The sequence below is a fragment of the Pezoporus wallicus genome, unplaced genomic scaffold (genome assembly GCF_028554395.1).
Source record: "Pezoporus wallicus isolate ANWC-B61680 ecotype Strahan unplaced genomic scaffold, APGP_CSIRO_Pwel_v1 contig_4722, whole genome shotgun sequence".
Taxonomy (NCBI): Eukaryota; Metazoa; Chordata; class Aves; order Psittaciformes; family Psittacidae; genus Pezoporus; species Pezoporus wallicus.
This window is the reverse complement of record NW_026641840.1, coordinates 2,378,122-2,393,075: the sequence shown is the minus strand read 5'-3', so window position 1 is coordinate 2,393,075 and position 14,954 is coordinate 2,378,122. Positions and strand designations below refer to the sequence as shown.

Below are 14,954 nucleotides of genomic sequence, written 5' to 3'. Positions count from 1 at the left end.
CCCCAGTAATAAGGTAAAGGGGGATTAGGCCTCTCGCCGGTAATGGGGGGCCCTGACCCTAAGGCAGGGGTAAATCCAATCCCAGCTCTGTGGAGAGGCCTAGGCCTGGCCTCGGAAAGGGGCGCTGCCGCCGCTCGGGGCTTTGGGGGGGAGCCACACCGGAGGGTGTCCCTGGTGCCCCCGGTGCAGGCCCGGCTGAAGAGCCGGGTTTACCCCCCGCGGCTCCCGGTGGAGGGTGGGGAGAATGGGAGGGGGGGTGGGGGGGTGGAATTCGGTAAGGATACAGCTTGACCACGTCGGTGTCCATCCGCCTCTTGCCCGGGCTGGGGGAGGACATGGTGGCCGCGGCCGCCCCCGGTGCTCCGGGCGGGCTGTCAGCGCCGCCGCCGCCGCCGCCGCCCGGGGACGCCCGGCAGATCAGAGCTGGGGAGGGGGGGCGCCGGGCTCCGAGCCGCTGGGACCCCCCCCGCCGGTGTTGCCGCTGTCCCTTGTCCTTCTCCTCCTCGTTGTTGTCGTCGTCGTCGTCCCGCCGCGGTGCCACCGGCGCCGCCGCCGCCCCCTGAACGGCCCCCAATGGTTCCCCCCCCCGCCCCAACTGCTGCCTTGCGCTCCTCAGCCGCTCCGGTGGCCTCTACCGAAGCCTCTCTCTGGACCCCTGACGTCACCCGCAGTGACCTCACCACCTCCCGGTGCCGCCATTGGTTGCGCCGGCAACCCCGCCCATCCCGCGGCACGCTGGGAGTTGTAGTGCGGTAGGGAAGGGGCAGGGGGGTGATGGAAGGACCGTGGGTTCGAGGCCCGGCCGGAGCAGCAGAGATGGGGTCACCCCTAAGGTGAGGTGATGATGAGGGGTGATGCCAATGCCACAGGGGGAAAAACACCATTAAATCCCAACAACCTCCCTGGATCACACACCGGGAATGTGCCAGGTGACCAGGCCTCACAGCACTAGTCATCACACCGGCTTTCCGGTGTGACACCAGCGAAGCACGTCCTGGTGCCTCGGTTTCCCCAACCGGATGGGGCAGGGGAGGTCCCCACCAGCACCCCGGAGGTGACAGTGGGGAGCGTGATGGTGCTAATGGGTGCCTCTCAAGCCTCCACACCCCAGGGTGGATGTCCTGCATTCCTGACCGCAGCATCACCCCATCAGTTATCCCAACACTTCCTCCATGTGTGGGGAGGTGACACAGCCAAAGAACCCCCAAATGCCCAAGGAAAGGGACAACCTCACCCCCATCCCCCCCCCCCCACACTTGTGGGGTGATTTCCTCTAATGTCCCAACACACCCCTCAAGCCCAAAGCTGGGACAGGAGGTAACACACCCCAGGTGAGTTACAGCAGGGGAAGCAAAGCAGCTGGAAAAATTGGGATAGAGGGTCCCCCACTCCACACTCTTAATGCTCCCTGACTGGTCCCAAGTAACTGGGAAAACAGGAGTGGGAAAAATCAGGATTTTTTCTTAATTTCTTTAAATTTTTATATTTCACCTGTGTGATACCACAGGTTTTGCACCCAGACCCCTTGCGCAGGGGTGAGGAGAGGATTTGGGGACCTCCGAGCCCTCCTGGGTCTGAAAATCAGGGCACACAGCCAGGGGGGTGGGGTGGCTGGTGTTGTCCACTGCAGAATGGGGACTTGATCCTTCCTGGTGTGGATGCACCCTATGGATTGTGGGGTGGTTCCCTGACCATGGCAGGGATGGGAAGACAAAGTGGAGATGATGCTGGAGGAACACAGAAGTTATGGGGAAACAGGAAAGATGTGGGGAGCAAGGGGAGCCATAGGGTATGATAGGAAACCATTGGAAATGGAGGAGCTATGGGGAACCAGAGGAGTTCTGGGGAGCTACAGGGACCGCCTAACAAGTACTGGAGAGCTATAAGGGGTAGTGGAAACCTATTGGGGATAAGGGGAACCAGAGGAAACTATGGGGAACTTGTTTGGGACAGGGACATCTGTGGGTCCAGGCAGCTGGGCAAGGGGCTCCTCCATGCCCCACCCTCACCCTTCCAGGGCTGGGGGTACCAGGGGGCGTTTGGGGGAATGACACCCCATCTCCATCCCAGCTCCCCTAGGGGTGAAGGAGCTCCTCCTTAGGGCCACACAATTAGCACCCACTTAAGAAAGGAAAAGGACTTTACCCACACTCAAGCCCTGCAGCACCCACCCAAGAAGCCAGCAGGGAAAAGGATGCTGGAGCTGGGAAACTGAGGCATGGGAGGCTCCTTCTCCAAAGGGCAGCTGTGGCAGACCTGGGATGAGGAGGTCCCACTGTGCCCAAGTTGCCTGTGGGGTCTCAGCCCTCTCCAAATGCCTTCCCCACCATCCCAGAGGATGGAGATGAAAGATCAGGGTCTCCCTTTCCAGCTTCTCCTTCCCATTCCACAGAGACCTACTCCTCCCTAGCACCCAGCCTTGTGGCCCCAAGCCATGGGAAGCTCTAATCCACCTCTTCCTGGATTTTGGTTGGATCCCAGCCTCCACTGCATGCCAGCCTAAGTGATTTATTATGAGGGTGCTGAGGCACTGGCACAGGGTGCCCAGAGAAGCTGTGGCTGCCCCATCCCTGGCAGGCCTCAAGGCCAGGTTGGACACAGGGGCTTGGAGCAACTTGCTTTAGTGGAAGGTGTCCCTGCCCATGGCAGGGGCTGGAGCTGGATGAGCTTTAAGGTCCCCTCCAACCCAAACCATTCTGATTCTACACATCAGGTATGGGAGACAGCAAAAGCACGAGTGGAAAACAGGAAAATGGGGCAATTAAACACTGATCCCACAAAGACAAGCATCCTGAGGGATACAGGAGCCACGTTCTGGGTCCAGAGCTCATCCCACCCCAGGAAGAAGCACTAAGAATAAAGAAAAAACAAAACTGAAATGTTTATTCCCACCTGGCATCACCTCCCTGTGCTGCTGGTGGTAGGTCATAGCTGGACAGGACCATCACCCTCAGGAGGTGACACATCTCCTTGTTCACCCCATGTGGCCACAGCACATTCTGGTTCTGGCTGCGACTATGGAAGCCCTTGGGGCCCAGGGCTCCAGCAGCAGTCTGTGAAGGCAGGGGGCTTCCAAGGCAGGCAGGCAGGGAGGAGGGGGCCCAGCAGCTGCTGTGGGCTGCATCTGGTGTGGAGGCTCCTCAGCATCCCCTTCCTCAGGACACAGATCTGCCATGGGAGCAGCCTGAAGCAGATCTCTGCCTGTCTGATGTGATGCTCCATGCCAGTTCCCAAAGGCAGAGGCCTGTTCAGGAGGAATTCATGCTCTCCCACTGCCGGAAAATGCGGAATACCTTGGAGGACTTCTCCAAGAGGCTCTGTGAGAGAGGGGAGCAAAGTGACAAGCAGAGGTTAAGGCACCACAACAGGAGCTGCAACTGCACCTGACCTGTCTACAAAGTACATGAGGAGAAACTCAAGTAGCAAAAAAAAAAAAAAAAAAAAAAAAAAAAAAATCTGAAACACCCTAATTGCTGGCAAAACATCAGTTTGCTCCTCTTCTTCATTAGCCCTATTTATCACAACCAGAGGGGAGAAGAGCAAGGAGACTGCAAGCAAGAAGAGAGCACAAGTGTGATGGGGAATGGCTGAGGGACCTGGGGGGCTCAGTTTGGAGAAGAGAAGGCTCAGGGGGGACCTGATAGCTCCATACAACTGCCTGACAGGAAGATGGAGCCAGGAGGGGCTGGGCTCTGCTCCCAAGGAACAAGGGATGGGACAAGAGGAAACGGCCTCAAGCTGCACCAGGGCACGTTTAGATGGAGCTGAGGAACAATTCCTTCCCCAGAGGGTGCTCAGGCATTGGAACAGGCTGCCCAGGGCAGGGCTGCAGTCACTGTCCCTGCAAGTGTTCACACACTGTGGAGATGAGGCCTCAGTGCCATGGGTTAGTGGTGGCCTTGGCAGTGCTGGGAACTGTTGGACTGGATGAACTTAAAGGGCTTTTCCAGCCTGGTTGATTCTACAGTTCCAAGAAGCAGGATGGGATTCAAACCATCCCCTGCTCCTGGTGGGTCTCACACCTCTGACTTGCATCTCGTGCTACAGGACCTGCTGGTGCTTTCTCAGTGCATTGCACAGCCACAAGGGGCCACAACTCACACAAAGTTCCCAAGACAAATGCTGAAGCAGGACTGCTTCACTGGTCCTTGCAGCTCAGCCCCAAGCAAAGGAGGAGGAATCCAAGTGGCTAATAGAGCTTAGGGGGACCAGCAAGGCAGCAGCAGGTACTGGCTGCTCCACAGCCATTTGGGGACAGGGGCCATGGCCTCAGCTCTGCCCCCCTGGCTCAGCAAACCCACCATGCAGCAGCCTGGGGCTGCAATCACAGTGTGTGCAGAGAGGGTCAGGAGCTCTTGATGGGGATGTGAAATGAAACTGGATCTTGGGCAGTGCTGATCTGCTGGGGAAAGGCTGTTATTTATAGCAGCCCTTGAGCAGATCTGAGCACAACATCGTTGTAATGGATGAGACCAGGCTGAGAGGCCACCAGCACAGACACAGGGGAAGCTGGGGCTCTGCAGAAACAAACGTGGTCCTGGCCACCCAACTAGGTTTGCAATGAGCCCAAAGCAAGCCCATCTACCCTAAATTCACCCCATAAGCTTTCAGCGCTAGGCAAGGCTGGGGCAGTGTTCTAAGTGCTTGGGTATGGGACTGGGGTCCCTCAGGCTCACCATAGGCTCTGTCTCAGGCACTCTGTCACACTTCCTGGTGGCAAGGAGCATGTTCAGCACCACTCGCCAGCCTGGTTCTGCCTTTACAGGCTCCTTCTCCATGGGGGTCGTGGTATCCTCCAGGACTTCCCCTCTATCCACTGCGTTCACCCAGGGACACCAGTCACGATGCTGAGAGCTGGGGTCAAAGAAGCTCCTCAAAGACATGTCCTACGTAGGGGAGGAAGAGAAAATGAATGAGGACAGCGACAATGGTTTAAAAACAGACTCCAGTGACATGATAAAACCCTCCCTGTGCCTAAACATCAGCCTGGGTCCTGTATCATAGAATGGCTTGGAAAGAACCTTAAGATCATCCAGTTCCAAAACCCCTGCCGTGGGCAGGGACACCTTCCACTAGAGTAGCTTACTCCAAGCCTCTGTGTCCAACCTGGCCTTGAACACTGCCAGGGATGGGGCAGCCACAGCTTCTCTGGGCACCCTGTGCCAGCGCCTCAGCACCCTCACAGGGAAGAGCTTCTGCCTTATCTCCAACCTGAACTTCCCCTGTTTCAGCCTGAACCCATCACCCCTTGTCCTGTCACTACAGTCCCTAATGATGAGTCCCTCTCCAGCATCCTTGTAGCCCCCTTCAGACACTGACAGCTGCTCTGAGGTCTCCACACAGCTTCTCTTCTCCAGGCTCAACAGCCCCAGTGTTCTCAGCCTGTCTCCATACAGGAGGTGCTCCAGCCCCTGAGCATCCTTGTGGCCTCCTCTGGACCTGCTCCAACAGCTTCATGTCCTTCTGATGTTGAAGACACCAAAACTGTATGAAGAGCACCCTGCCCAGATCCCTCTCCGCCCCACCAGACTCTCCCTGCCCCAGGTCACTCACTGAGCTGCTGGAAGAGCAGAGCCGTGTCCTCTTAGCTTTACGGAGGGGACTGGATGGCACCTCCATGTTCTCCCCCTGCCCCATGCTGCGTGTGATGGGGCGGCTTCTTGGGGTGGGACTGGGCACCTCCAACTCACTCCGGTCCGTGGGGATGGGAGAGTCCCAGCCCCGTGGTGGACGAGAGATCGCTGGGGATGGGCTCTTTTCTTGCTGCCAGTGGGGAAAGAAGAGGGAATTAACAGAACTCCTCTGGTCACCAGCACATTCTCTGCTTGAAAGGGACAGGGGGGCCCTGTCCAGCACAAACAAGAGATCAAAGCCTTCTCAGACATTCTGGTAGGAGCCATCCCACCTTCTCTTAATACCATGGGCATTCGGATTTGTCTAGATAGAAAGAGAATCAAAGAAGGGTTTGGGTTGGAAGGGACCTTAAAGCCCCTGCAGTTCCAAACCCCTGCCACAGGCAGGGACACCTTCCACTAGAGCAGGTTGCTCCAAGCCTCTGTGTCCAACCTGGCCTTGAACACTGCCAGGGATGGGGCAGCCACAGCTTCTCTGGGCACCCTGTGCCAGCGCCTCAGCACCCTCACAGGGAAGAGCTTCTGTCTTATCTCCAACCTGAACTTCCCCTGTTTCACTTTGAACACATCACCCCTTGTCCTATCACTATAGTCCATGATGAAGAGTCCCTCTCCAGCATCCTTGTAGCCCCCTTCAGATACTGGAACCTGCTCTGAGGTCCCCACACAGCTTCTTTTCTCCAGGCTCAACAGTCCCAGTGTTCTCAGCCATATATGGGTGATACGGATATACCCCTGAGTCAGAGCACCTCAAGCTGAACAAGCCGCAGGATGCTAGCTGGAATGGCCCTTTTTGTGCCCTCCTACAGGAGGGCTGATGGAGAGGAGGACAGAAAGCAAAGGGCAAAGGCAGCAACAACCCATTTCTGTTGTACAATGGCTACAGCTGGAGACACAGGACTAGAATGAGCCTCTTTCAAGGCAAAAGGCACCCAAACTACATCAGCCTTGCCTCCGGTGTGCCCCTGTACCACCCAGACACCCTGAGCTCCCTGGGCTATACCTGCTCAGAGCCTGGCGGGAGCATGTCCTGGCTCCGTGTGAGCATCCTGCGCGGAGATGTGGGCAGGAGCTGGAAGCGCTCAGCGGCTCCGCTGCTGGGGCTGCAGGAGTCCAGCTCCAGCCCCACAGACTCCAGCTGGTGAAAGCTCCACAGTCCCACCTTCCTCATGCAGCGGGAGCAGGAGATCACCGAGAGGTGCACTGAGCCAGAGCCAGCACTGCAGGGACAGAGCCAAGGCAGGAAAGAAGGTCAGGGATGAATCTAGGCCCACAACCACAGCTTTCACAACAGATGCAGGTATTTGGCAGAACACGGGGATGGTTTCAGTTGCCAGCACATTTCAAGACATCAGTGCCCCTGGGTTGAGGCACAGACTCAGCTGCTTGTGCTAAGAAGTAAAAAAAAACATTAAACCCCATCCGTAGCATTGATTTAAACCAGCTTTGTTACACTTTGGCTTGCCATGGAGCAGGAGCACACCCAGGTATGGCACAACAGCCATGTCCCCATCCTCACTGGCCCAGCCACAGTGGTAGCATTGCTCTTTCTCAACATAAGCCCTTTCCCAGCCTGCACCGTAAGAGCTCTCTTCACCTTCAGCAAGCTGCCTCAGGCCCGAACACTGTGGCTGTTCTGCTCACAGCTTTGGGAAGCTGAAAACCTTCAGGTCACAAACCTTCCCTCCCTTCCTGCAGGCCTGATGAGCAATGAAAGCGTTACTGAGGATGATATCACAGTGACTGACTTCAACATCTACATGAGCAACACAGGGGCAACCAGCAGCTTGGTTGTTTCAGGCTTTTTGCTATCTCAGAGAGACATCCATTTCAGGTTAGGGAGCTTTGCACTGGGGTTTCTGGAAGTCCATCAGTTTCTAACAGCTGGAGATTGTAAAACACTGAACTAGAAACAGAATGGTTTAGGTTGGAAGGGAGCTTAAAGCTCCTCCAGTTCCAACATCTGCCATGGGCAGGGACATTATCCACTGGAGCAGGTTGCTCCAAGCCCCTGTGTCCAACCTGGCCTGGAACGCTGCCAGGGATGGGGCAGCCACAGCTTCTCTGGGCACCCTGTGCCAGCGCCTCAGCACCCTCACAGGGAAGAATTTCTGCCTTATCTCCAACCTGAACTTCCCCTGTTTCAGTTTGAACCCATCACCCCTTGTCCTATCACTACAGCCCCTGATGAGAGTCCCTCTCCAGCATCCTTGTAGCCCCCTTCAGACACTGACAGCTGCTCTGAGGTCTCCACACAGCTTCTCTTCTCCAGGCTCAACAGCCCCAGTGTTCTCAGCCTGTCTCCATACAGGAGGTGCTCCAGCCCCTGAGCATCCTCGTGGCCTCCTATGGACTTGCTCCAACAGCTCCATGTCCTTATGCTGAGGACACCAGAACTGCACAGTGCTGCAAGTGGGGTCTCACAGAGCAGAGCAGAGGAGCATACCGGGGATACTGAGCATTTCACAGGAGGAACAGCCACATCCTTCCAGCCTCTCACAGGTTTCTGCAGCCTCCACTTCAGCACCAGTCCTACAGCACCACTCACCTGCAAGTCCAGCCACACAGAGCCAGGATGCAGGCAGGAACCTGCACTTGCAGGGTTTCTGAGGCAAACTTCACTGGTGGTTTCTCTCCCTCTGTTTTGTGCTCCAGTTCCTCCCCGATCAGCTGGAGGAGCAGGCTGATCCTCTCCTCTGTCAGGGACTGTGGGGCAGAGAAACGGGGCAGAGCTGAGGCAGCCTGATGAAATCTGCTGCTTCTACTCACAGATCATGTCCTACATGGAGGAGAATCCCTTTGTCTCTCCTAAAACAGCTGGAGAGCCAACACTTCACTCTGGTTAATAGGCAAAACAGTGTGATGGCTTCCTCTTGCCTTGTGTCCATCTGACTCTCCCCATTATGTGTCCCTGTTCAAGCACAAGCCTCAACATTCCTCACCCATCCCTCCTATCCCAGGGAGGCAGCAGGGGCTGTGTTTGCTTTTCCTCAGGCAAACCATGAGCACTTCTGGGGCCACTCCTGAGACACAGCAAGAAAAGAGAGTCCGCAAAGGCTCAGACAGGCTCCAGCCTTGCTGCTGGGGAGTTAGATGTGGAGATGACATACATCCATTGGCTTTATGAGGCTCCTCTTCAGAGGGCTCTGATGGGTTTCATAGCTCAGCCAGCCCACAAAACATCCTGAATGGATGAAGAGTTCCCCAGTTCCCACATGGCTTCTTGCTGCTGAGAGCCATCTGCTTCCCAGCAAGCAAGTGCCCAAGAAGCCAGACTTGGCTGGAGTAGAGCAGGGCCTGGCCAGGTCCCTATGAGAAGGCAATCCCACACCTGCTCCTAGCTGTAGCTACACTTCAGCTTTGTGTGTCAGAGCTCCTGCTCTTCCCTCCTGCCTGCTGAGCCCCCCTGTACCACACTCCCTGGACTCCTTCACCTTCATGGGCTTCTGCCTGTACCTCTGCTCCACAGCAGCCTTTGGCACCCCAAACTCCTGATCCCACCTAATACAATGACTGTCGCCAGTCTTGTGGGATCCCAGTTAAAGGGCTGCCACAGATCATGGAGTGCTTAGATACAACAAACAGGAATGAGGGCTGCCAGGGAGAGCTCCTCTCCCTAAGGAGGCTGTGGGACCCCAAACCACTTTTGCCAGGCACCAAAGAGCACCACACACACTGGGAAAGGTGCAGAATGGGAACCTGACACTACAGCCCACCTCCCATTGTGGTGATGTGAGCCCATTGTGCCTGCACTGGTCAGAGAGAAGGCGGCTTTCCAAGCACTCTTTTCCATGCTTCCAGAGATACCAGGTGAAACCACCATGGTGAGAACACACAAGGAGAAAGCCATGGTGATGGCAGACCACTCACATATACAAGTCTCAGGTTTTAATCTCTCCACTCTTTCAGTCTGGGTTTGCACAGCACAGGGGTGCCTAGCACCCTCACAGGGGACCTGAATGCACCCAGAGCAGGGTAGATGGGAACTCACCATATTCTTCATGTCTTCTGGTCTGAGCGAGGGCAGCTGCAGCTCCAGCTGACACAGGCTCTGGAAGCGCTCCAGGAAGTCCTGGAGAAGGGCTCTGGGCTCATCCACCAGCAACATGGCAAAGCGGTCTGGTGAGAGCAAATATGGAAAGCCTGAGCTGTGCCACCAGCATTCCCACCACCTCCTGATCCCACAGGACAAGAGAGATGAGCCCAGGTCTCCCCATAGCAGCCTCTTGGCTTTTAAAAGAGAAGCTGAGCCCTTTCCCTTTGCAACCACCCTTGCAGTATAGCTCTGAAGATGAGCTCTATGACCCCATGAGCACCCTGTGTCATGCAGACCCCCCTGTACCCTCCCAGTTACAACCCCAAAAGCACTTTAACTGCCCTAGAGGCACACAAGGGTTAAGAGAGGATGGGTACAGCCCAGCTATGGCTCAGTTTGCTGAGGCTGCTCAAAGACACTGCTTTGCTATTGTATGTTTTATTGTCCCCATAAGGAAAAAGAGGACTGTGATGACACTGCTTTGACAGCCTGAAGAGTAACTGTAATTCTTACAAAGAATGACAAGAGCAGTGATAGAAAGGGAGGAAAAAGCAGGGAATAATGGTGGACATGGGCTCTGAGACACCAACCTGGGCACGGACTGTCTGGCCAGAAGCAGAACTTCTCATGAGCAGCGCACAAGGCCTTCTTCAGCTCCATGCAGCGCTCCTTATCTGCAAGGCAAAGCTCATGTCTACTCCTCTGCAGAGCCATCCCCTCAGGGAATGGTTGGAAAAAACAAACCAGGAGAGGAAAGCACCAGGCTATGAGGGCTTCCCTGCTCCTCCTGGGTGATGGATACAACCTGAGGCTGCAGGTTGCAGAGCCTGAAGTTCTCTTCAGACTCATCTGCCTCCCACCAAGAAGAGCTGTTCCACTTCCAGCCTCCCTGCAGGAAACCACAGAGCAGTGGTTCCTGTGGCAGTAAAGTCAAGCTGGCTCAAGGGGTTACCTCCTCCACAACAGGCATCACCAGAGCAATTCCACCTCCCTGCAGCCAAAATCCCTTCCCGTTCCCAGGCACAGCAGCCATGGATCAGGAGAGCCAGCCACATTGCACAGCAGTGCAGTGGAAGCAGCTCAGACCATGGGCACAGGGACCAGCTGCTTTAGCCAGTTTTACCTCTTAGGTCTGCTACCAGTCCTTAGCTAATTCTCCTGACCCCTTCATTCTTGCTGTAGGAGCCAAATCACATCCATGTCTGGAAATCAAGCATCCCCCCAAAACATTTCATATTTAAACTTACACCTTTCTGAACCAAATAATTAATTTTTAAATGTATTTTCAAGCCTTCAACCTCTGATTGTTGTTTTCCTAAACCAGTGTGATCAACAACAGAATCATCAGGCCAAGGTTTACTGTAAAAAGATAGTCTGAACAAACACAGGTCAATATGCAGAGTGAGTCAAAACAAAGTGCTCGTGCAGCTCCCATTACATATGGCCCAGGCTGCATTTGTTAAACAGCAGGGATCTGCTCTCTGCTACCTTCCAGATAACAAGAACTGGGACTTGCAGTCTAGGAAGATGGGAAGTGGAGGTGACTTTTACTTACAGAGGGACAACAGACATCTTTCTGCAGAGGGCAGAAGCAGGTAAAGGAAAGTGAAGGTCTGGGCATATGATAAACCACAGGCTTTATTATCACTACCCTGTGGCTTAGGAGCATTCCATGGAGGCTGGAGTTCCTGCTGCTCTCCCAGTCCCATGCTGTCCAACATAGGAGACAAAGGAGCTCTTACTGCTCATTACTTGTACATTATAGTGTCAGGACAGGCCAATGCTCCGCAGACGCGGGAAGGAAACTGGTGCTGGGCCTGGGTAGGGAGCTCAGTGAGGGCAACACAAAGGGGAGGTTTACTGCTGGTAGTACAAGTAGATCATAGAACGGTTTGGATTGGCAAGGACCTTAAGCTCATGAAGTTCCAACCCACTGCCATGGGCAGGGACACCTTCCACTAGAGCAGGGTGCTCCAAGCCCCATCCAACCTGGTCTTGAAATACTATTTAACATTTGGTTAGCCAGTTGGACTAGATGATCCTTGCAGATCCTTCCCAACTGGAGCTATTCTATCCGAAGTCATCTCTGCAATGGAGGCAGAAAGTTTTACCACTTCCTCACAAACTAAAGGAAATTTATTCAACTTGTGCTTTATTTTGATGAACAAGCAACCAGCACATCCCATGACAAGAAAGACACTACAAGGGAGACACTGAGGTGCTAGAGCAGGGCCAGAGAAGAGCACTGGAGCTGGTGCGGGGCCTGGAGCACAAGTGTGATGGGGAAGGGCTGAGGGACCTGGGGGGTTCAGTCTGGAGAAGAGAAGGCTCAGGGGGGACCTGATGGCTCCCCACAACTGCTTGACAGGAGGATGGAGCCAGGAGGGGCTGGGCTCTGCTCCCAAGGAACAAGGGATGGGACAAGAGGAAACGGCCTCAAGCTGCACCAGGGCACGTTTAGATGGAGCTGAGGAACAATTCCTTCCCCAGAGGGTGCTCAGGCATTGGAACAGGCTGCCCAGGGCAGGGCTGCAGTCACCGTCCCTGCAAGTGTTCACACAGCGTGGAGACGAGGCCTCAGTGCCATGGGTTAGTGGCAGCCTTGGCAGTGCTGGGAACTGTTGGGCTGAATGAGCTTAAAGGGCTTTTCCAGCCTGGCTGATTCTATGACAAGACTCCAGAAATCATTTATTCACACGATGATGTGTGTACACCCCCAAACCCCACAGCCCAACCCCATACCCATGAGGCACCAGCATACATACACTTGTTGAAGTCAAATGCGAGCTGCAGGCTCATGCAGAGGAAGGCCTGGCAGCTGGAGCACTTCAGCATGTCACACTCCACGTTGACCCAGCCATACCTGGCACAAACCAGGGGAGACAGCTCGTGAGGCTTGCCTGCCCACTTCAATGGGTGCTCACGTTAAGGATAAAACCCAGTAAGTGGATTGACCAGGCAGTGCTTTGGCCAGGGTTTATTTGGGCAAAGAAAAGCTTCCAAGAATATGAAGTCTGCAGAGAAACCACAGGAAAGGTGGCAGCAAAGGAGTGCCCCATCCCTGGTAGTGTTCAAGGCCAGGCTGGATGGGGCCTGAAGCAACCTGCTCTAGTGGAAGGTGTCCCTGCTCATCGCAGGGCAGTTGGAACTGGATGTGCTTTAAGGTCTCTTCCACCTCAAACCATTCTATGAAGCAGGGTGGGGACGGCTGGAAGCTCAGCATCAGAAAGGATATGGTGAATGTTTCCACTCTGCTGAAGTAGGCTTCCTTGCTGGCAGACTCCAAGGAGAGAGCATCCTTTTCAGAAGATCCATTAGCTGATTCTGACCAGTTGGACATGTCCTTCCTGAAAGGAACAGTAAAGTCAGCAAGTGAAGCATCTGCACTGTGCTGGGAAAACCCCATTCACAGAAAATGCACAAACCACTTTCTAACTTCTCATCCTGCAAAACCCTTTCTCCAGAGCTCCTAATCCCCAACTTTCAATTACTTTAATCCCAGTCTGGTTTGTATTGGAAGGGACCTTAAAGCTCATCCAGTCCCAACCCCCTGCCACAGGCAGGGACACCTTCCACTAGAGCAGCTTGCCCCAAGCCCCTGTGTCCAACCTGGCCTTGAACACTGCTAGGGATGGGGCAGCCACAGCTTTTCTGGGCACCCTGTGCCAGCGCCTCAGCACCCTCACAGGGAAGACCTTCTGCCTAAGAGCTCATCTCAGTCTCCCCTCTGGCAGGTTAAAGCCATTCCCCTTCTCCTGTCCCTACAGGCCCTTGTCCAAACCCCCCCTCCAGGTCTTTTATAGCCCCTTTAGGCACTGGAGCTGCTCTGAGGTCTCCCTGGAATAATAAATCCATTTTAAAAGCAGTGCAGCAAGCATTAAAAAAAATTAAGCATTCCACAATGATCAACAGCAGAAGATAGGGATTGCTTGTGACAAGTAGATGACTAGAACTTCTGAGCCTGGCAAAGCCAGACTGACAACTGCAGCTTGTCTCTGACACTGGGGCTGCTCCCAAGCTCCCAACACCAACATCCATGGCTGGAACACCATCCCTGTCACAAGCCCTGCCCTTTGGCCTCTCTTTAACACTCCTCCATGGACCAAAATCCAAGGCTGGTTGGTTCAAGAATGAACAGTGCCTCTGACAGTGGCCACAGCTGCTTGGCTTCAGTGAGATACCCTCAAAGCTCTGCCACCCATTGCCCATCAGTGCCTTCCAGACTCCCCAGTGCCCACCTCTGTGCCACCCCGCGGTGCAGCCACACACTCTTTGGGTCAGCGACCCCACACTTACCCCGTTCAGCTCGCTCAGACTGCAGGGATATTCGTACTTTACCGGTCATTTACTACCCCTGTCCTCCCAGGGCTGCCTCCTACTGCCCACTACTGCCTCCTACTGCCTTCCAGTGTCACAGCACCTTAATTCGCACTCCTGCCTCCCCACACATCTTACCCTCACTCCCAATTCCCCGTATCGCCTCCCAGCGCCACGCACTTTCCAGACTTCCCCCTCCCCGCGCTTCCCAGTCCCTCCCAGCCCCCTTTTCTCTCATTACCCGCTCCATAACACCTCCCAATGGCCACCAGCGCTCTCCATCACCCCCCAGTGACTCCAGCCCCATCCCAGGACCCTTCAGCATCTCCCATTCCCCCCCCCCCCCAATAACCCCAAGTGCTCCCGCCCCCCCCACCCCCGCCGGTGCCATTCGGCCGGGCCGCCCTCCCCCCTCCCAATCCCCGGTACCACCCAGCCCCGCCGCTCCCCTCACCCTTCGGGGCCGGCGCCCTCCGCAGCGATCCCACCGCCGATGAGGTCGCGGATCTGCTGCGGGGTGACCGCGGGCGGCCTGCTCCGGGCCCCCGCCGCCGCCGCCTCGGCGCTGGGCGCCGCCATCTTGGTCCCTCAGTACCTCACGGCCCGGGGAGGGGGGGCAGGAAACGCGGCCTCACAGCAGCGTTCCGGCGCCGCCGCGGGGCTCGCCATGCCCGCACATAGCTCCCGCACGGCCCCCTCGTCCCCACGAAGGGCTAATGGAGCGCTGCCGCCTCCACCGCGGGGCCCCGCGTCCCGCCGCAGCCGCTTCACCCCCGTTGCAAGCTCCCACTTTCGTCGCTCTGTTGCTCCAGCCTGCCCCCGCGGCGGCTCGATCGATCAGCTCAGCACCCACAACAACTGCGTTCTCGCCTGGATTTCCCCCACTTGCCAATAAGCCCGCTTTTCATAGGTAGCGGAGGAAGAAGCTCGCCGCTGATTGGTTAGAGGCGGGGGCGGATACGGGAGCT

The 14,954-nt window shown here is 55.7% G+C and overlaps 2 protein-coding genes across 3 annotated transcripts in view; both read right to left on the bottom strand.

The window, feature by feature from the left end:
• The window catches only part of UBE2H (ubiquitin conjugating enzyme E2 H), a 51,433-nt gene extending 51,019 nt beyond the window's left edge, over positions 1-414 (bottom strand). Inside the window, exon 1 of the mRNA XM_057425478.1 lies at positions 285-414. Within this exon, the coding sequence (XP_057281461.1) occupies positions 285-337 (53 nt within the window). The 5' untranslated portion in view covers positions 338-414. The remainder of the gene's footprint in view (positions 1-284) is intronic.
• Positions 415-2,857: 2,443 nt separating this feature from the next.
• On the bottom strand, positions 2,858-14,710 carry ZC3HC1 (zinc finger C3HC-type containing 1). 2 transcript variants are annotated; one of them, XM_057425464.1, is made up of 10 exons: positions 14,441-14,710; positions 12,906-13,016; positions 12,435-12,586; positions 10,260-10,343; positions 9,625-9,752; positions 8,182-8,339; positions 6,637-6,853; positions 5,554-5,763; positions 4,677-4,886; positions 2,858-3,317 (listed from the first exon to the last, which is right to left on the bottom strand). In XM_057425464.1, exons 1-10 carry the CDS (start codon positions 14,563-14,565, stop codon positions 3,249-3,251), a joined length of 1,464 nt encoding a protein of 487 aa, XP_057281447.1. In that variant the 5' UTR covers positions 14,566-14,710; the 3' UTR covers positions 2,858-3,248. The 2 variants fall into 2 exon arrangements, with proteins under 2 accessions (XP_057281447.1, XP_057281448.1); XM_057425465.1 differs by lacking the exon at positions 5,554-5,763.
• Between the last annotated feature and the right edge of the window lie 244 nt (positions 14,711-14,954).